Source organism: Columba livia, chromosome Z, assembly GCF_036013475.1.
Source record: "Columba livia isolate bColLiv1 breed racing homer chromosome Z, bColLiv1.pat.W.v2, whole genome shotgun sequence".
Taxonomy (NCBI): domain Eukaryota; kingdom Metazoa; phylum Chordata; class Aves; order Columbiformes; family Columbidae; genus Columba; species Columba livia.
In genome coordinates, this window is record NC_088642.1 from 67,723,185 (window position 1) to 67,744,408 (window position 21,224).

Sequence of the window (21,224 nt, forward strand, 5' to 3'; positions counted from 1 at the left end):
TCTCGGTAGTGAGGATAACATGACAAAAAACACCAAACTTCTTAAAAATAAATTTAATTTTATCCATTAGAAATAGTATCCCCAATAGGTCCACCTTTTCACAAAGGCTTAGATTTTAAACAACAAAGTTCACATTTTTAAAAATTAATAAACAGCTAAATAATTAATTTCAATGTTAGATGCAAATTCTGGTCAACTGAATAGGAAAGCAAGTCAATATCAGGTAATCAGGAAGGAATAAACATTTTTATACTGTCAGTTAATTTTTGGACCACTGATATAAGCACAGCATTTAACTTCAAACTAAATGGACGAAATAGATGAAATCAGCACATGATCTTCAACAGTTCCACAGATTCCAGTAGTATTTTAATGACTTTTGCACTGCATTCTAAGATAAGTCAAGCCAACCAGCATACAAAACAAATAATAAATGCTCTTTAACTGGGCAAGCATGTCCAGTTTCTTGATACACAGAATAATTCAGCATTGTAAACAAGCCTTCTAATATAATCCACAAAAAACCTGTTCTCTTTATGTTCACGCTTTCACATTTATGATTACCATGGTTTTATTGCGCTCACCAGAAGCAGGCTTGTACCTGGACGGTTCACTTAATGTTTTTGATTAGGATGCCATTTTACGGATCATGTAGTTCAGAATGCCACCATTGTGGAAGTAAGTGAGCTCCACGTCAGTGTCAAATCTCATAAGGGCCTGGAAGGTTTTCCCAGTATCCAGCTGTTGGGGTCAAAGAAGATCATTCAAACAGCAGAACCATTGACATGTTACATGACATCATAGCAAAATAAATATTATTATGATGGTTTTGCCACGTGAAGAAACTCTGACAGAAGGCTAAATTGAACAAGCACTGGACATCAGCACTTCTTTCTATAGTAGACTACAGCCAGCTGCTTAGGGGGAAAGTGGTTTAAAACAAACCATAATAAACACAGTGTGGAGTCTACTTGCATTGCATTTGCTTCCTCATTTATATTTATGGTGGATATAAGCCTAAAGGCATGAAAGCTGACCATCCTTGCAAGTGGTTATACTAATCCTTGATGTAGTCACTCTCTGTAGTCATTCTTCTGGCTGAGGTACAACAGCAACTCTAATTTCATTAGCTTTCCTTGAGGCCTAGTATTTCGGAATCAGAAAAGCACAAAGACAAGTGTATGAAGTGAATAAAACCACTGTTTCACTGAAGACTCCTCTATCACAGTATGTTTGGGATTGGAAGGGACCTCAAAAGATCGTCTAGTCCAATCCCCCTGCTGGAGCAGGAACGCCTAGGTGAGGTGGCACAGGAACATGTCCAGGCGGGTTTTGAATGTCTCCAGAGAAGGAGACTCCACAACCCCCCTGGGCAGCCTGTTCCAGTGTCTGTCACCCTCACTGAGAAGAAGTTTCTTCTCAAATTTAAGTGGAACCTCTTGTGTTCCAGCTTGATCCCATTACCCCTTATCCTATCATTGTTTGCCACTGAGAAGAGCCTGGCTCCATCCTCATGGCACCCACCCTTTATATATTTATAAACATTAATGAGGTCCCCCCTCAGTCTCCTCCTCTCCAAACTAAAGAGACCCAGCTCCCTTAGCCTTTCTTCATAAGGGAGATGCTCCACTCCCTTAATCATCTTTGTTGCCCTACGCTGGACCCTCTCCAGCAGTTCCCTGTCCTTCCTGAACTGAGGGGCCCAGAACTGGACACAATATTCTAGATGGGGTCTCACCAGGGCAGAGTAGAGGGGAAGGAGGACCTCTCTCGATCTACTAACCACCCCCCTTCTAATACACCCCAGGATGCCATTGGCCTTCCTGGCCACAAGGGCACAGTGCTGGCTCATGGTCATCCTGTTGTCCACCAGGACCCCCAGGTCCCTTTCCTCTACACTGCTCTCTAATATGTAATTTCCCAACCTATACTGGAACCTGGGGTTGTTCCTGCCCAGATGCAGGACTCTAGTCAGGTACTTCCAGATGAATGTTCACCTGTGACTGATAAGCTGACCAGCTCCTTGTGATCTATATTTTCTCCATTTCAGGGTAGTTAATGAGGCACACAGAAAAAAACTATTGTTAGCAACTAATCCAAGGAGATCACTTGCATTAAATGAACATGCAATAAGCAGACTGTTTTGCTAACCACAGGAAAAAAGCAGACTTTGATGCTATTAGATTAAGTCAGTTTTGTAGATGTTCCAATCAAAAATAAACCAAATTTTTATAGTAGATGCTAGTATTTTTCAAAAATAGACATAGGTTTGGAGGCAAAGCTAGACAGAAAGCACTCTTTCAAATACAGGGCCTGAAGTTTAACTAGATTCTATGTTAGGTATGTTTAGACTTCACTTTGAATGGTGCAGTGTACAACATTCTGTCTGTTAAACTGCCAATGAATTTTATAAAAATTTATTTAAATAAATTAGTTTTATTTATTTAATACTTACAGTTCACTTTCTGTTGTGCTTCAAACATTTAACTGAGATAGAAAAAATTATAGTGGACTTTGAAAGACTGGTCCAAAATACAGAACTGCTTTGTGCAAAATGAAACAGTTTGGGCATGCTTTTTCTATATCCCATCATAGCAAATCCTTATTACAATGACTGTTTTCATCCCCTTCACTCACTCAACTCTCCCTTTTTCAAGTGACAAAGGCTTACTCCATATGAAAGGACACTGTTTGAAGAGACAGTTAATTTTGAGTTAAATTACAGTGATTCAGAAAATTCAGCCTTTAAGTGCCTCATACCTTGATCTGGACGTTCATCTGCGGTTTTAGTTTTTCAGGAATGACAATCGTGTAACGTTCCCGTCCAGTGAGTCCTAAAGTCCCTGCATCCTGCCCAGGTAAATACTGCAGAGGAATCACTCCCATCCCTACGAGGTTGCTTCGATGAATTCTCTCATAGCTTTCAGCAAGCACAGCCTTGACACCCTGGAAAATACACAATGGGTATAGTTATATTTATGGTCAGGGTAGCATTTATGTGCTTATAGGAAAGAAACTGGTACATTTGTGGTCCCCTCCATCCACCAGTTATTGGTAGAGTCAGTGGGACTGTCTGACAGCAGACTGCCTGGGATAACTTGATTATATGTTAACTTCCAAACATTTTATAGTAAATCTGATTGTAAAAAAATTGCATATGCTTTCTCAGGAATCCTGTATACTTTAATGTGTCTTACCTAGAGCACCACTAGTCATTTCTGTAACTCTTGCTAATTCAGTGTTGCATTCCTACACTACAAGCTCCAGGATGCAGCTTAATTAATTTCTACATTTTTACATGTTAATACAGTTAAGATAAAAAAAATCACCACTGGAAAAACAAACAAACAAACAAAACCTACAAAAACACAACAACAACAACCAGAACACAAAACATCACCAACAAAAAGAACAAACACAAAACCACTCAAAACAACACCACACAAAAAGCCACACAAAAAACCCACCACATCAACAACATAAGACAAATCTAATCTTAAACACCAACTTTCCTAAAACTTTGTTTAATAATACACAGTATTGCATTCACAAATTCCACACCAAGAAAGTTCAATCAGAGTTCAGGCTAGTAAATAGTGTAGGAGAGGACAGACAAAAAATTAAACAAATATTTCACTGTGCATGGATTTCTGTTAGGCCCCTATAACAATACAGCCAAGCATCACTGTGATTTGCACAGTGAAGCAATGCTAAATTTCATTTTCACTGATACTACTGTTCTCTTACACTTTCTGTCTTCCCTGATGAGTGAGCTGAAGGAGGCAGCTGGAAGGAGATCCAAAGTTTACTGCGTTATGGGAAGCAGAAGTAAAGAAACCAGCCCTTCTGGTGTTGCCTTGTGGGTTTCTAGCTGAAGATCAGTCAAGGCTTCTGGTCTGAACAGAAGCTATTAATATTCGGCTTTTGCAACTCTACTGTGGCTCTTGGAGGCAGCTGAGATTTCAAAATAGCTCTTGCTACCAGAAGTGAGAATGAGCTACCCAGGATGAGCTAGTCTTCCTGACAAATGAATGCAATTTTGGGGTTGTCACATGCAGGGACAGAAGCTGGACTCGATGAACCTTGTGTGTCCCTTCGAACTCAGGACATTCTACAACTTTTAAGTACTGTTCTCCTTTTAGTTTACTGCAGTCACTCACCAAGAGGAATGGTCCTTTAGCTGCCCAGTCTCTGGAACTTCCTGCACCATATTCCTTCCCAGCTAGCACAATCAGAGGATGGCCAGCTTGCTTGTATCTTTCTGCAGCATCAAACACATCCAGCTGGAATAAAAATGCCAAACACTTGATACACTTTTTGAGGGTGGAAGCACAATTCCACAGAAAGAGGAAAAAAGCATCCCCACACAAACAGCTGATGCCCACACCCTCCACCAAGCAGCACTTCAAGGTTATTAACCATACAGTGCTTTGTGGCTTCTAGCCTGATCTCACTCCTAACACAAACACGCACCCTCCACTACCATTCCGCAGTGGTTATACTCCCCACTGATATGACTGAGAGCACCACTGTTCAGTAGGGATGTGTGACCTGCTTCCCTAGGGCAATACAGCTCCTGTCCCCTCATTAGTTTTACTTAAGAGGCATTTAAGTAAATTAACTAAGCTGTAAGAACAAAAGCCAGTACTAATCTACTGTCAGTGAGCCTCAATTTAGGGTACTTACAGTTTCCCCAGAAGGGAAATGGACAGTCTGAGGTCCTTGTTTATCAATAAATTTGTTCACCAAGCGAATATTTGCAAATGTTCCTCTGGCCATGACAGCATCGTTACCTCTGCGGGAGCCGTAAGAATTGAACTCTCGAGGAGTCAAGCTATTAAGGGAAAACAACGAAATACAGCAAATTGTGTTATTTTTAAACTGAAGCACTCAATGCTTTAAAAAAATAAAGTAATGAACAAGTATTTCTGAGGCAGGTATGCACACCGTTCCCATCATGGCAGTAGCATTCAGTTAGCTGATATTTCTACTTTTAGGATTTTTTGAAGGGAAAAAAATAATTTTAAAAAATAGAAGTGTGCCTACAGCTTGGTCACAGAACGCAGCTTCCATAGTATTCTCATCCCTTGCCCCAGAAAACAGTATCTGATAGTGACGCAAGGACATAGTTCATGCTAGGTCAGAAGATGCAATAGAATTCTTTTCTTAATAGCTGGCTACGGAAAATCCTCATTATTTATATTACCATAGCATCTAGAACAAAGGTAGAGACACCACTGTGCTAAGCATCTGCAAGGCAGTGAGAGACCCTGCTGTAAGTTAGAACTACTGAAGAAAATGTTCATTTGCAAACAGAGGTACGGGAATGACAAGACACCAGTAAACAGAAAATGTGCTGCAATGTGACAGAAAACTGGATTGTCTGCACTGGGCTACATCCAAACCGCAGCTATTACAGCAGAGAGCCAAAGAGTCCAGAGCAGTTAGTTCTCCATAGATCACACTGTTTTAATCAATTTCCTCTCCAGAATTGTTGTGGCTAGTGAAAATCTTTTGTAATGTCACTGCTGTTCCTCAAAACACCTCTGAAGTTGTAAGAAAAGCTAAACCAGAGAATAAAAGTATTCTATCATCTGTAAAGTCCTAGTCTTGCCTTAAGTTGAAACCAGAGTACTAAATTGACATGCTGACCATAGAAAAAGAGGAACATTCTACAGCAGTCTGTACTCCAACCACAATAGCTTTGCCAGTTTTTGCAGGTGTGCTGAAATCTAAAATTCTGGATATTCTGTAGCTCCTGATAGCCTAGATCTGTGAAACAGTTGCACAAGCTAGACTGAGTAAAAAAATCAGTTTTTGGCACTAAGGACCATAGTCATTTTGCTTCGACAGAGAGACAAATCCTGGTTCCCTTATTTATGAACAGACTTACTACAAAAACTAGCCTGAAAGTTGCCTTATTTCCCTCTCCCCATACAGAGGTCTTCAGCTCTCCAGTGTAATAGACATGCACACTCTGTGCAAGTTCTTACACTTGATGAAAGTTGGTGAAATAGCAGAGAAATAAATACTTTCCTTTCTTCTTTTATATATTCTCCAGATAACCATCAAGATACAGAAGTATAAGTGAACAGAGAGCAAATACATGTGCCTGTAACATGGTAACTTGTGGTTGTCTCTGCTTCCAAATTTATAACAAGAACTAGTGCTTACCCTCTGCTGGTCAAGTAACGGGCTGCTGGACTATTTCTTGCTATATTCCCAGCTGGAGATATGTGATCGGTTGTCACAGAATCCCCAAAATTCAACAGGACATAAGCATCTTCTATTGTTTTTGGGGTCTGAAGAGCCAGAGTCTAAACCGTCATAAATACAAACAAAATCATTATAATATGACACAGAATTCCTTTAACTTTCTCAAAAGTGCCAATTGCAAAATAAAGCCTCCTTTTTTATACAAGGAAGAAAAAAAAAAAAACTATTAAAATCATATTCTTGAACAAAATACGACAACCTGGCCGGCTGTCAGGAAGTTCATACATGAAAAATACAGATGAGGCAAAAAAATTAGCTGAGGCTTCCTGTGATACATGCAAGAACACAGACGAAAATACAGGATTCCTAAACATCTGCATTTTCTTTTAAATGGTGCTGTAACAGCAATTTGAACACTGAACTATTTGGTGCAGAATTGTGGGTTTCATCTCCTGGCCTTTTCCCTCACTTGCTTTGTGACTATTTAAAAATACTCCAGCTTAAAAGGAAACGTAGACTTTCCAAAAGCCCTGAAGTACCAGGCAACCCTTAAAATTTTCAGATTGACTCATGCCTTTGTATTAAAATGAACAGAATAGTGTAATTCTAGCATTTGAGAACCAAGGCCTCAATAGGCTATGATGGATGCTCCCATGCCCCTTGAAGGGGCTTTGCTTCACCTCTAACATTTGTCAAGGTTGATTTGGTTTGATTCAAAAGGAAAACATACACGTACCAGACCATCAAAGAAAGGCGGAGACTTGATGTAAGTTGACTTGGGATTCCAACTATATAGTTTATCTGAAGGAGCATCTAAGGCATTCCAAGATTCGTTTACTGTCTGAAAAACACAAAAAACCTCTCATTCATTTTCAGAAGCAATGGAATTACTTCAGAATCTGTGTAAAATTGCAAATTTAACTTCAGCAAAAGCCTTGCGTCTATCTTAAAGCAGTTTGGTCAATACTTACAACAATACACATTATGTTTGGCGGGGTTTTTAATGATTCTATCTATCAAGAGTGTTAGGAAAAGCCTCACTTCATTACAAAAGAAGAGCTGCTCATCCAGTTTTCTGACAACAATCTGTATTATGTACACAGATAACACTTCATAATTCTTAATTCAGTAATCTTAAACTTTCCTAGCATGTAAACCTTAAGAATATTTTGTTTCAATACCTGAGAAAGGCTTGAAGGTAGACACTACTAAGTACAAATTCTTTTCTGATGTAAATGCTATTAAGTAATGCAAATGAAGATTATTACGTCAGCTAAAGAAAAACATACGTGAAGCTGGAATATCTCACTTTCTAATATCCGCCTGAGATGACTGTTTAAAACACATAATCTATCTACTACATGAAAATATCATCATGGAGCAATTTTTAAGACATGACTGTAAGAACTAATTAATTAACCAAAAGCCACACACACACAAAATCTTATTTGAATACTTGTCAGAATAGAAGCAACAGCAATAGAAACAAAAGGTTCGTTTCCTCATCAAGACCAGCTTATTTAACATCTTAAAAATAGCACAGTACATCAATCCAACTACTGTCCAGGGGATTAATTCACCTCTATTTTTTGGTAGACCTCCTTGAACATCCCAGGAATAACAAACTGACGCTCAACAGCCTGAATCTCATTTCTCGTTGGCCAGATATCTTTCAGGAAAATCTTCTTCCCTGAAGCATTTACTCCTGTAGAAAATGTTATTGTTATGTTTGTTGCATAAATTTTCCACTGAGAAAGAACAAAAAGGTTTATCACAGTGTTCTTGAGCTATATGTTCCTTTGATCTTTGTCAACATTCACGAAACACACTTTATTTTGCCCATAAGGGTCTGACAGAAGAGGGTCTCATACACTTGATGCTGTCTGTACATATGCCTTCCTCTGTGATTTCCAATGGCCTTCCAGAATAATTTAGGTTGGAAAGGATCTTTGAGAGTAGTCTGTCTGAACCACCTGCTCCAAGAAAGTCTGCCAGACCAGGTTGTTCATAAGTGCTACCCAGATACAACCAAAGAGATGCCCCTGTGGAATCAGAATACTGGTGAGGCTTGGCTTTCCTGTCTCCATCATACAGACTCCTTGCTGCTGTTTCTTAACAACTGCATGCTTTGTATGCCAGAGGTACTCAGTCATTTGAAGCATCTCCCTAGGACAAATGCTTCTGAAGGGCTTGCTCCCAGTTTAGTTTATAAGCTGTGAAAAGAAGCATCCTGACACTGTCTTACCCAAAGGCTCTTTCTCAAAGTTGATCCGGACAGTCCCTGCAATTGCATAGGCTATTACCAGTGGCGGGGAGGCTAGGTAGTTAGCACGGGTGTTGGGATGGACACGTCCTTCAAAATTTCTATTGCCAGACAACACACCCACCGCTACGAGGTCTCCCTGCAAGACAGTTAGAGACAAAGGTAGCTGAGATGCTTGCAAACCTCACATACCCAGCAGGTCTGCAGAACTACACTGTGCTGTAATATCAATGGCTGGACAGTCACAGAACTGGCTCCTTCCAAACAATCCCAAAGCACTTCCCACAGAAAAGAGAATACAGACTGAATTTACATGGCACACAGCTGAGAAAAGCCAGTGCACAGTGTAACACAGCTGAGACCAGCACACAACAGAGAACAGCTTACCTAAAGAAGCTGCACAGGAAAAGCTGCATACCTGTGTGATGGCCTCAACAACAGACTCTGGAAGGGGTCCACTGTTGCCAATACATGTCATACAGCCATAACCCACCACATCAAACCTAGACAGAGCACAAAAATCAACAGTGAAGAAAAAGCTACTTTGGAGCAAAACATTTAAGCCTTAGCGGTTGACTAGGGTTACTTTCAGAAGATGTATTGTTTTAAGAAATTCACTGCTACTGAAACCATCATTTTTGAGAAGTTCAATGTGTATCACTGCAGCAACTATCTGCAAACACAGAATGAAGATCTGGGAAATGTGTTATCCAGCCAGATGAACAACAACATAGCATCTTATATGCTATTTTAAAACCATTACTCTTGAAAAACAACTCATTTTCCTGCTTAAGAACATGAGTCTTCAAGAAGCTACGTCAGGCAACAGGACTTCTCCCTCACTGGCACAAAGCCAGCCAGCACAACAGCAGTGCTTTAACCCATACAAGATCATGTCATAGGGTACCTGTCGTATCTTTTGAGCTGTACAGAGAAATAGTTATTCCACTGCTTAGCTTGTTGTCAATGCTTTTAGTTATGCAGCCATAGGAAAACAGTAAGAAAAGTACTCTTACCCTAGTTGGGAAAGGTAACTCATAACTCCACTCTCCCTCAGATAGTAAGTGACAACACCGCTTCCTGGGGACAGGCTAGTTTTAATGTATGGCTTCACAGCCAAACCAGCTTCAACAGCTTTCTTAGCAAGCAATCCTGAAAAATGCAAAGGATGGTCACAGTTTTTCTTCCTGGAAGCAGGACAGTTTGGTGGATCAACAGGTTAAGAGAAGTATCATCAAATAATTGAAAATCAGAAACGGCTCCATTTCCAGCAATGAAATGGTACAGCACTAATCCCAGAAAAACCAGCTGGAGCTCAGGTGCTCTGTTGAACTGTAGATCCAGTCTGCAATTTCTGCTCCAGTGGAAAGTTGCATTCAACAAGATGCAGTCACACTGGGGCAACATGTAGCCTTCAAAACTCAGACAGTTAAACGAACACTTCTCTTAAGACAAGTGTCTCACGAAAAAGTGCAATGAAGAACAGTTAACTTCTCACTTACGATGGCCTAGTGACACAGTGCTGAAACAACTGACAACGTATGACCTGTTGCCCTCAGAAGCAGACGGCTACGAGAGCACCACTCTGGCCCTTGTCACAAACAAGTTGTCTCACAATCTACAGCTTGTTGCAGGAGTGCTGCTGTACCACTCCTGGTTTTGTAAAAAACATAAAGATGTTTTAGTGGAGCGTACGTTACCAGAACCATATTTATCTTGAATTTCTTCCTTTTAAATGAATTGTCCGTACATAGATGAACGTTCAGAAAACAAGCCCCCTCCAGCCCTTTCCCAGGTTGGTCATAAAAGCAGCAGCAGCTATGCAAACTACGCAAAACTTCATGTTCCCACGCTTCATTCTCCCTCTCACAAATCCACTTACATAAGAAAATACACACCAGCTCTGCTTCGATGCAACATGATCTCCAAAAGGAAAACATCATCAAATGGGTTTGGTTTCGCCAGCTGTTTGACAGCTCTGCTAGACAGGACCTCTACCTTTAAGTGTTGTGTGAGAAGGCCTACACTGATAGATTTAGAGGTCTAAAGGTAGATACGTGAATTTTAAAAAGCAGTCCTATTTCTGAAATTGCTGAGGCTCCTTAGCTGCCAGAGCAAGCTGTGGAAATGGGAGCTCTTGGCTACTTTTGAAAAGGTGACCATGAACAATTATCATCCTACTACCTGAGAGCCTGACAGCTTGTTTGAAAGTGCTGACTTCTGTTTTCCTGCTAACACCAGTTCTGGAAAGAATGCAAAGTCAAACTCTAAAATGTGGCAATGAAATGTGCGAACTTAAATTGCTTTGTGCAATCTTAATCCAACACCTTTGTAAAGTCAGGTTAGGCTGTCAAGGTTAGGACAGCATGCACTCACTATCCCCACAGACACACAGTCCCTGCACATCATTTGGTGCACCGGATATACAGTGGTAGCTTGAAAAAACTATTCATATTTTAGATTTCTTTTAGCTTGGTTACTTAGTGTGGAAGCACTGTATGTCCCATTTACTTCCATTTAAACCTTATTCTGAAAGCCAAATTATCACTTTTCTTGTAGGTATCTCAGAGATTCTCAACACTGTAGCATACAGTTACTGGAGACTGACAAAATTACTTTTTCTTTCCTTGTCAAAGTCAAAGCGTAGGCACCACTGTAAGGACAGGCAGCAAAGGTAAGAGTACCCACTAAATCTGAGATCCTTAGGACTATGTGCTTCGGGCTACTGTGTATTAAGTAGAGGTGAACGCATCCAATATACCAATTTTACTCGTATCTGCAGAGCATTCTACACTTTAAACCCACAAAGCTATTAAGTCAAACGGGCTGAAACATCAGCATCCCCGCTGCCACACAGAGAGACAGAAATGCATGCCATTGGCTTGGGAGCCAAACACTTGATGAAACTATATCCTAAGGAGGTGGGTGGCACAACTGAGAGATACACCCACCTAGAACTAAGGTAATAGATCAGAACAAAGACAGTCTGCCTGGAGGAAACCTACTTTTTGATCCTTAGAAGAAAGAAATACAGCTCTATTTCTGTAATCATCATCAGGATGGACCTGAGCAAGGCTCTGAAAGATGGCAATCCCGGAGAACAAAGTTTTCCTCCTCTACTCACCCTTTATATGCCCTCAGACTCTTGCTGTTACAACTCCATACACCTCTAGCTGGGTCGGTGTTTTGTACTCTGCTGCCAGATCAGAGCACCTTCAGACTTAAACCCACTATTCTTCACTGTTCCTCTTCTTGTGGCTCTGACTTTCAATAGCCTCTTCTCAGCTCTATCTAAGAGCTTCCATGCATTTGAACAAGTGTCAGAGGAGCTGCTTAACTCCAGCTTGCCCTGTAGGTGAGCCAGTGCAGGAAAAATACATTTTCTTCAACCCACATTTCTAGCTATAATTTCCACAATTCCTTCTGCTACCCTTAGGAACTAAGCTCAGTTTTAGCACTTCAAATGACAACACAGTACTGTGCATGTAGAATTACACCAGTGTTGTATGTGTCTTTAGTTCATACAGCCAGAGCCATAGAGAAACTACTGCACACTAAGCAAACTTACCTGCTCCCAACATAACCGAGGGGTTGCTGGTGTTCGTGCAGCTTGTAATGGCAGCAATCACTACTGAACCATGAGCAAGCTCAAAGTCACTGCCCTCAAAATTAAATTTGACTACGCTGTTGTGTCGGTCTGGGGCAATTTGGAATCCCTTGAATCCTTGCTGTAAGAGGACAAAGTAAGAATTGAAAGTATGTGATTAATGTAAATATTTTTACTGGAAATTAGTACAGGCTGGGAATTTCCCAAGTGAGAGCATCTGTCAGTCACGTTTATGCTTGCAGGCTTGCATCTCTGGCCAGGCAAAGTGGCACACAAAATTAATTTTCTGGGGTCTATCCTATTCTCTGTTTACTGGTAAAAGAGGCAGACTTTGCAGCCAAACATATTTTATTATTTTTCCTGCATGAATATATCTTTCAGATTGCTTAGATGCTTCTTGCTCCCATGTACTCCAGATTCTTAACCATATATAGTCTTGTTACACGATTTAGTCCTGAGATTTTAGCTGTAACACACAGGATTTTTAAGCTGTGAAAATCAAACAGCTCAAACTTATACTAAGAGCTGACAAGAGAAAAAGCCTGACAGTACGAGAAAAAAAGATAAGCAAAACCAAAGAGCAAGAAGGTACTGTTCACACCATGAAAAATTATGCTTGGAATTCTGAAAGCATAAGATCATTTACTGGAATTTGGAACACATAACAAAACAAGAAATATTGGGTATTGCTGTAGTTTAAGTTTCTTGATTTACATACCAGGGTTCTGTAATGCCTTTAACACAGACAGTTACCATATCAGGTAAGGATTCAAACTGATTTTGGAAACTTAAGTGTCTGGGCATATTAATTCAAATTAACATCTTGCTCTTCTTTCAATGACCATTTCTGACTGGATGATGTAGAGACAAGTCTTTTTTTCCCGCCTCTACCACCAACACTGAAGAGTCAGAGACATGCAGTAGTGTATGTCAAAACCACGTTAGGCCTAAGACTGATCTAAAATCAGAAAAGCTACTACTTCAATACAACATGAACACCTTCATGTAAAAGAAGCATCACCCCAATTTTAAATTACCCATTGCTGATGTTATCTTTTAAACTGCATTCAAGCATCCTCATTTACATCTTCATTTACTTTTCAATGGGCAAACAAACAACACAGAATATAGCTCCTGAACACTACACAACTTTTAGAAGCATGCATTATTTTGTATGCCCAAAAGCTTCTATTCCGTACCTTGGCCCCCAGACAAGTCTCAAAGTCCTCCTTCATATCTGACACAGCGACTTTGTCCTGAGGTCTTTTTGGTCCACTGCAGCAAGGCACGACAGTATGGAGATCCAACTCAACAACCTATTCAGCAAGAGGCACAGAGAGTGGTTCAGCACTTCATGACAAGCTGAAGCCAGTTAAGCCACAGGTTATGCTTACTTCTGCTGATGAACCAAGGCTGTCTGCACATCTTTATGTTTGTTTGCAGAAGGGAAAGATCAAAACAAAAGGAACAGTTCTATTTTCAGACACTGCCAACTCCCAGGTATGGCTCTCAAAAGTACTCCAGTTACTAAAAACCAAATGTGTGACTAAAGCATCTAAACAATAAAGATTATTTTGAGAACTATGTCCTTTTACATGCTAGCAGCAGGGTACTCTTCAGAAAGCAATGATGCAAAGAAATCCTGGTACTGCTATAAACAAAAGCAGACTATTCATCTTGGCCTTAGCAAAAACATTCAATCTATCATGAAACAGAGATTATCATATTTTTCTATTCCTCATCCACGTTTCAACTTTGGTTTTATAGTGTGCTGCATCTTTCGTTACTTACTAAGGTTTTTGAATAGTCATGCAAACCTGAACATAAGTTGCAAGACAAATTCTTACTGTAGAGAAAACCCAGAATATTCTTGAGTTTCCAGGACACAGAATAAGATCTTGATTTTCTTGCACAGAAAACTGCAAATCCCAGAATAGTTCGAGTTCGAAGGGAGAAGGGACCTTCAAAGGCCATCTAGTCCAACCCCCCTGCAGTGAGCAGGGACATCTTCAACCAGATCAGGTCGCTCAGAGCCCTGTCCAGCCTGGCCTGGAATGTCTCCAGGGATGGGGCATCTCTGGGAAACCTGGGCCAGTGTTTTACCACCCGCATTGTAAAAAATTTCATCCTCATGCCTAACCTTATGTGGTCTGTGGTTCCCACACAGAGCTTCTACGTGCCCTGACTCACACAGTAAAGTAAGCTGCTGGGTAAAAGTGGGACAACGCTTACACAGACACTAACTGAGCACCCACACTATCTTCATAGCTGTGGTTTGAGTCTGGACTGGACTTCTCAAAACTATTAATACACGAATCGAATTGCAGAATCTGCACCAGCTAGAGCTCAATTGAGAGACAATCTGTAACAATGCCCAAGTTTTCACACCTGAAGAGACAGCTGACTCATTCAACTACACCCTAACTTAAGACAGCTGTGTGGACTGAGCCAAAGGATAAGGAGTCCTCTGACTGCTGCTTAGTTTTTGTGAAAAACAGGTAATTGTCACATTAAAATACAGCAGGGCATAAAGCAAGGAGCTAGAAAACAGTGTAGTTTCTAACCTGTGTGAAGTCAGGATCCTGAGAAGAGTTCTTGAAATCTCTTAGCATTCCCACAGCCTCAAGATACTTTTTTGTCCACATAACTTTCTCTTTATCACGGCCTAAGGTGAAAGTCAGATACAGCAAAAACAAAATGCACATGAAACTAAGGAATTACTACGTAACAGAAAAATAGAAAAAATGCATAACAGGTTATTTCACTGTTCACACTGTACATTGCACTACAAGAGCCATTCAGCAACAGTATTAGAGACTCACTAGAAACAATGCGATTGAGCAGACTTAGTGGCTTTTGCAGAACAGAAACTTAGGTTCCTGCTTCTGTCATCTGAACAAGCTAGGTTCCGGGAGGGCTAAGCACGCAGTTAGCTGCAAAACAGTCTAAAACCTCCTAAACATAGACCATAAGAGCAAGAAACAGCCTGAATAAGCAAGTATGGAAAAAAAAAGCTCTCAAGCTCAGACGGCTCCACCTGATTCAAGCCCATTGCTGACTACACCATATATATCCAGAATCTTTCCTTCAAGTACACATTTATCTCATGGTCTTTTCTCACACTCACCAGTTTGTATCAGGTACCCAATGCTAATATCATCCACTGGGAAATAGGCAGCTGTTGCTCCGTACTCCGGACACATATTGGCAATGGTGGCTCGGTCAGCAATTGACAGCTGGGCTACACCAGGACCAAAAAACTCCACGAATTTACCCACGACTCCAACTTGGCGAAGGTGCTGTTATAAAAATACAGTACCTGTGTCACTGCTACATACCAAATGACCTGAGTATGTATGTTACGAAATCCAGCTTTCAACTTCAGAGAAAGCTTTATCAAAGGTTTCTAAAGCCATTTGAAATGATGAAGTTTTGGAAAACTAAATCTCAAAGATGAGGACACAAAGATGTACAGTTTCAATAACAAGATACAACCCAGGGGTGCAGTCCTTCTAAACTTGGTCTTTCTCTCATTTACACTAGAGTCTATCTTAGAACAACTGTATTTTCCTCAATATGACATTCTAAGGAGAGGAGAACAGTGTGCAGCCTTTAGCCAGCAAACCCAGAAAGATGGGGAAGCAAGGAGAACCAGCTACACAAGTACATGAATCAAACTGTAAATGACTGAACACACACATCTGGGTAAACTCAGGAAAAAAAAAAAGAAACAACAATGACTTTTCCCAACTGAAAGTTCTCTCTAAAGACAGCATTCCACAGTGAACATGCATACTAGATTTTTAAGCTCCAACAACATCAATGTTAACCATACAATACTCTTAATTCAGTCACAATCCACAGAGAATAAATATATTATAAACATATGACATGTGAGCCAATCACCTGCAGACCACAGAAGCCAGACTGCAGCACTTTATGTTTGTGATCAGGTTCTACAGTGCTGTATTTTCTTACTTTAAGTGGGGACTTCAAAAAGAAAGTCATCATGTTTCTTTTGAGGTGGTAGAGAAACAAGATCCTTTTACAAGCACTGTTGTTCCAAAACTAGTCTGCACATGAAGATTTGAACAGGACACGAGGTATCAGCCCTCTGTTCTAGTCTGTATGGCTTCTGTGAAACTAATTCCAACCCACAAAGAGCAATCGAGCTTAAAAGAAGTCCAAAAAGACTACATGGAGGCACAAACAAGGCTCCTAAGCATGCAGTACAGTAGCTCTGTCCTATAGAACATGCATAGCTTCTAGCAATAATGGCAAAACAGTAGACATGTTCCTTACCTTGGTAATGGTGAGCACAATGTCAGTGGACGTCACCAGCGGCTGAGGGTTTCCTAGCAGTTTATACCCAACCACCTCAGGAAGCACCATGCTGATCGGCTGGCCCAACATCACTGCTTCTGCCTCAATGCCACCGACACCTGCATGCAACAGGAGTATAAAATCCAAAGATAAACCCCCAAAGTATAACTGACAGATGATTACTCTATTTAAGTTACAAAAGGGGAGAGAAGGCAGACAGCCCGAGGGCTAACCTTCTGCAAAGAGGCACTTGCTTCAGTTTCTGCAAGGTGGGGCTTTTAAATTTCTTTCTGTTCCATACTTTGTTCCTTATTGCTCAGCCATTAGATAGGATATTACGTAACAAGTAACTTAACTCTGAGGATGCTTGGCTTTTACAATAACAGATGCGAAAGTTTTATTTAATGACTTAAACATGCAAGCATAAACAAAGAATGACTGATAAAGCACTGAATGTGGCATGCTGTGAGTGAATGTATGCAGACTGACTCTTAGCAAAAATTTAAAAGTTATTTTGAAGGAAAGGTTATTAGAGTCAAGAGTATAGACTCTCTAAAAATACTAACAGAAAAGCTACATGTTAAGACAGAAATATCTTCCTTATGTCTATTAAGTTGCAACAGGGATTGGGCATGTATAGCTGGGAATCTTTGTGTAAACACACCTTCAGTATTAGAGGAATGTAATTCAAGTGACTACTTCATTTTGCTCATTTAATTAGGTAGAGTATCAAGATGGTAGAGTCACATGCAATCTAAACCACCATGATGCAATTTGGCATCAGGCAGCAGTTTTTTAACTTTTTGCCTGTAGGAAGTCCCTCTCGTGTTTATCTTCCACTTTCAAACCTTCTTCTACCTTCTGTTTAGCTTAATTAATACTCAGCTAGAACAAATTGTGTGCAATAGTTGTTTATGTATGCCAAACCACTACTCCTTTTTTTCTGTTTAACCTAATAATGGCTCTGAAAAATAATTTCCGATTTATTTTATGCAAAATGATATACCTATGTTAATTAAAGAGGTAATTCTGTTAGAGATCCAATCATGTGACTCCTTTCACTAGGTGTTGAATCATTTTCAAACAGTCCAGTTAGTTGACATGACTGATGGGTTACCACAGACAGGCATGAAGCAAGCTCAGCATTAACAGCCACTAGCAAGAAATGCTGAAGCCAAGAGTGCACACTTTGAGCATGTATGGTATGGACTACGTCCAGCCATACTTTTCAAATTCTGGAGAAAAATGAGGCTACGTTTACTAAAACACTCCTCCAAGCAGCTATTGGTGTTGCATCATACCTAAATGACAGCTCCATGTGTCAGGAGCAACCAAATACAAAATAAAAGAGACATCTCTTATCCCAAAGATGTCATAGTCCTAAATAAAGTGAACTTGTTTACATTTGTATTTCAAGCCAGGAGGAATTCTTCCACCCTTGATAGAAAGTCTTGGTCGACCAATATTGCTACACTAGTATAGGTAGGGTAGAAAAAACACAATGTGCTACTTCTATCACATGTGGTACTCAGAACTTCATGAGCATCTTCGTGAAAAACTAGCAACTGCTGTTTAAAAACCACAATGTCTTCTGTATTTGTACGATACCTATTTCAATAGGGGTCCTGTCACAGGAAGACAGAAAGTGCAACTGAAATTCTTGCTACCATATGTGGGATGATTGCAAATACTTTCATTTCATACCTACTTACTTAGTCAATAATTCAAATACTGTGGTTCGCCACTACAAGCAAAAAAAAATGAATTATTTGTATTTATTTCTGTAACAAGTACTCTGCGGACTACTGGTATTAGAACTTACTTCATAGTGCTGTTTTTCACAATGGCCTCTCTGGCTATATTTAACTCACTCAGATTCAACTCCCAGCATCTTCAATCTAAGGGGGCATTTACAGTGCTTTTTTATAAGGCAACACTTCAAAAGCACCTAAGTGACTAGGGGACAAATGGATGTTCAGTGATGCTTCAACTCCCTTGCCTTCCCAAATGACTAAGATGCTGCCAGAAGTCTTATTTGATATTTTCCTTGCCTGCCTCCTTGTGATTTAAATGCAGAATAGAAAATATATAAAATAAATTAAAAACACATACACACAAAAAGCCCCCATCAACCAAACAAAAATAACCCACACCACCACATGCACCAGAAATCATCTGAGGTTGTTATCAGAACAGGGAGCTCAGTTACAAAGTCTTTAAATAAAGTCTCTTAGAGTTGTCAGGTTCCTTGAATTTGGGGTTAGTCTGTATGCTGTGTCTGGCTGGCATGGAGATAACTTTTCTTTACAGCAGCCCATATAGTGCCACGTTTTAGATCTGTGACCAAACCAGTGTGGATAACACAACATTTTAGTTATTACTGAGCAGTGCTTACAGTGTCAATGTCTCTTCTGTTTCTCACTCTGCTCCTCAGCAATTAAGCTGGGGTGGGCAAGACAGTGGGAGGGAACACAGGCAGGACAGATGACCAGAACAGAACAAATAGATATACCACGCCACAAAACATCACGGTCATCATTAGAACTGTGACATGGGGAGCCGGTGGAATTTTTCTAAAGTAGCTGCTGCCCAGGGACTGGCTGGGCTTTGGTGTGCTGGTGGGACATGGTGACTGACTGCCTTTGCATCTCTTACTTTCCTTTCCACTCACCCCATCCCCTTCACTTATTAAACTGTCTTCGTCTTGACCCATGAGTTTTTTCTTGCATTTCCCTTCTGATTCTCTTCCTCCATCCTGCTGACAGGAGGATTGAATGAGCAACTGGGAGGGGGCTAACCTGCCAGCCAGGGTCAGCTCACCAGAGTCTGAAACACAGCTTAGTCAGCCAACAGACTATTCACAATACACGAACACTCCGGTCAAGCACATACCCCAGCCAAGCACTCCCAAGCCATCTATCATGGTAGTGTGTGAGTCAGTGCCCACCACACTGTCTGGATAGTAGTAGCCGTCCTGATCCATCACCACTCTTGCCAAGTACTCCAAGTTCACTTGGTGAATGATCCCAGAGCCTGGCGGAATAATCCTCATGTTTTTAAAAGCCTGAGAGCCCCACTGAAAAAGAAGGAATTGGAGTAAAAAAAAAGTCAATGCACAGGAGCACTGAAAGAACTTTTGTTCATTGCACTTTTCTCCATGCAAATAGGATTAATTCTTTCGGTACCTTTAAGAATTCAAACCTTTCTTTGTTCCTTTCAAATTCCAGGTCCTGATTTTTTTGCAAGCTGTCTGATCTGCAAGTGAAAATGATCAGATGTCAGAACCATAAGGACTTGCCTGAAATTTATGTCTGGTCAGATATGCACAAAGTTTAAAAGAAGAGTTATTAGCTAATGTTAGTGCTGATGAACCTCATCTTTTTAATAATCACTGCAGCTGTGAACTGCTGGCAACCAATAAAAAGGATTTCAGTAATCTTAAGAGATAATACCTGAAGTCTGGTTCAATTGTGAGTGCTAATCTGCTTATTATATACGTGGCGGCCCTAAAACTTGTAGCTTGGGAAAAGTTGGAGCAATGTGAAGTTTCCAACACCTAAATCAGAAGCGCTCAGCACAGCACTAAAGGGAACTGGAACACAACCGCCCTGCAACTTCAGCTAAAAAGAGGTTATCACTGATGACAGAGCACTGCCTGAGGCCCCTGTGTTTCAAAGCAGACAGGGCTAACAAACTTTTGACTTGAATCTGCTGCCTAACTTAGGCCTGATGAGTTTGAAAGAACTGAAGCATAGAGCTGGGCAATGTTCTCTTCATATATATATGAGCCTAATAGAAATAAAATAAGGCTGAGACAATAAAGTCATTGTTACCAAAAATTATCTTAATGAAGTCCTGGATACAACTGATAACATAAAATGGATGTTAATGAATGGATAATGCAGAAAAAGAATCATAATAGTTGATTTTGTCCTGTGGTAAAGATGGAATCATATATTTTTCAGAAAGAAATACACTGTTTCTCAAACACCTTAAAAATGCTGTGATGCAAATTAAAAAGAAAAAAGGTTAGGTTTCTAGTTCAACAGATCAGTGCTAGAACACTCATTACCCCAGAGAACAATCTTTAGATTATTATTTCTAATTTTGCATCTGTTTCTAAACTCATGCTATGTTACGATACAGCATGTCTAGGAAAAAAAAAAAAGTTAAAGGGAGCTGATTTTCAACAGTTATGTAAGTCCACATCTTTTGGCCCTTTTTCTTCCCTCCCAACTCAGAAATGCCATCAGTGAGGATTTGTATCCTTACTAGTCTATAGTTAAAAAAAAGAAAAAAAAGTAAGAAAAAGGTTATATTTGAAAACTGTCTGGCAACATTCTTCTATGAAGCAAGCTTTGTAATACATTTCTGCTCAGTTTAGTATTTTTATTCTAAAGAAGCTTCTCAATACTGGCATTGAGAAAGTGCTCGTTATGCTCTTTAATTTCCACCTTCTTCGAATTTTGTTCTTTGCAATGCTATAACTTAAGCAGCCTGCTTCAAAACTGCCTCCTACAGAGAACAATAAATACATAGAATATGTAGGCAAGGTAACTGCAGACCAAAAACCTTCAGGAGTTTGGAAGATGTTTCTTGCTGATTTCCTTACATGTAGCTGCAGGATCTGTTTGGAAGAATAGTTCCGTAGGCCCACGTTTAGATACCACGGAGTGTAGAAAGACCCCTGTGCAGAGGTCTTGTACTTCATTTTGGGTCTAGTGAGTGCTCATCTCCTTTTAGCAGGCTGAGGACTGAACAGCATCATGTTTCTTTCCTGTACTTATAGGGGCCATATATAATCGGTGTCTTGTG

General features: G+C 40.2%; 1 protein-coding gene across 1 annotated transcript in view; it reads right to left on the reverse strand.

The window, feature by feature from the left end:
* Positions 1-38: 38 nt before the first annotated feature.
* Positions 39-21,224, reverse strand: part of ACO1 (aconitase 1) — a 39,120-nt gene continuing 17,934 nt past the window's right edge. Inside the window, exons 5-21 of the mRNA XM_065046264.1 lie at positions 19,595-19,664; positions 19,302-19,485; positions 16,389-16,528; positions 15,214-15,385; positions 14,651-14,751; positions 13,286-13,402; positions 12,048-12,207; positions 9,496-9,631; positions 8,898-8,982; positions 8,462-8,618; positions 7,797-7,921; positions 6,953-7,057; positions 6,175-6,317; positions 4,687-4,834; positions 4,161-4,283; positions 2,761-2,946; positions 39-741 (exon numbers count right to left, since the gene is read on the reverse strand). Coding sequence (XP_064902336.1) covers positions 628-741; positions 2,761-2,946; positions 4,161-4,283; positions 4,687-4,834; positions 6,175-6,317; positions 6,953-7,057; positions 7,797-7,921; positions 8,462-8,618; positions 8,898-8,982; positions 9,496-9,631; positions 12,048-12,207; positions 13,286-13,402; positions 14,651-14,751; positions 15,214-15,385; positions 16,389-16,528; positions 19,302-19,485; positions 19,595-19,664 — 2,266 coding nt within the window. The 3' untranslated portion in view covers positions 39-627. The remainder of the gene's footprint in view (positions 742-2,760; positions 2,947-4,160; positions 4,284-4,686; positions 4,835-6,174; positions 6,318-6,952; positions 7,058-7,796; positions 7,922-8,461; positions 8,619-8,897; positions 8,983-9,495; positions 9,632-12,047; positions 12,208-13,285; positions 13,403-14,650; positions 14,752-15,213; positions 15,386-16,388; positions 16,529-19,301; positions 19,486-19,594; positions 19,665-21,224) is intronic.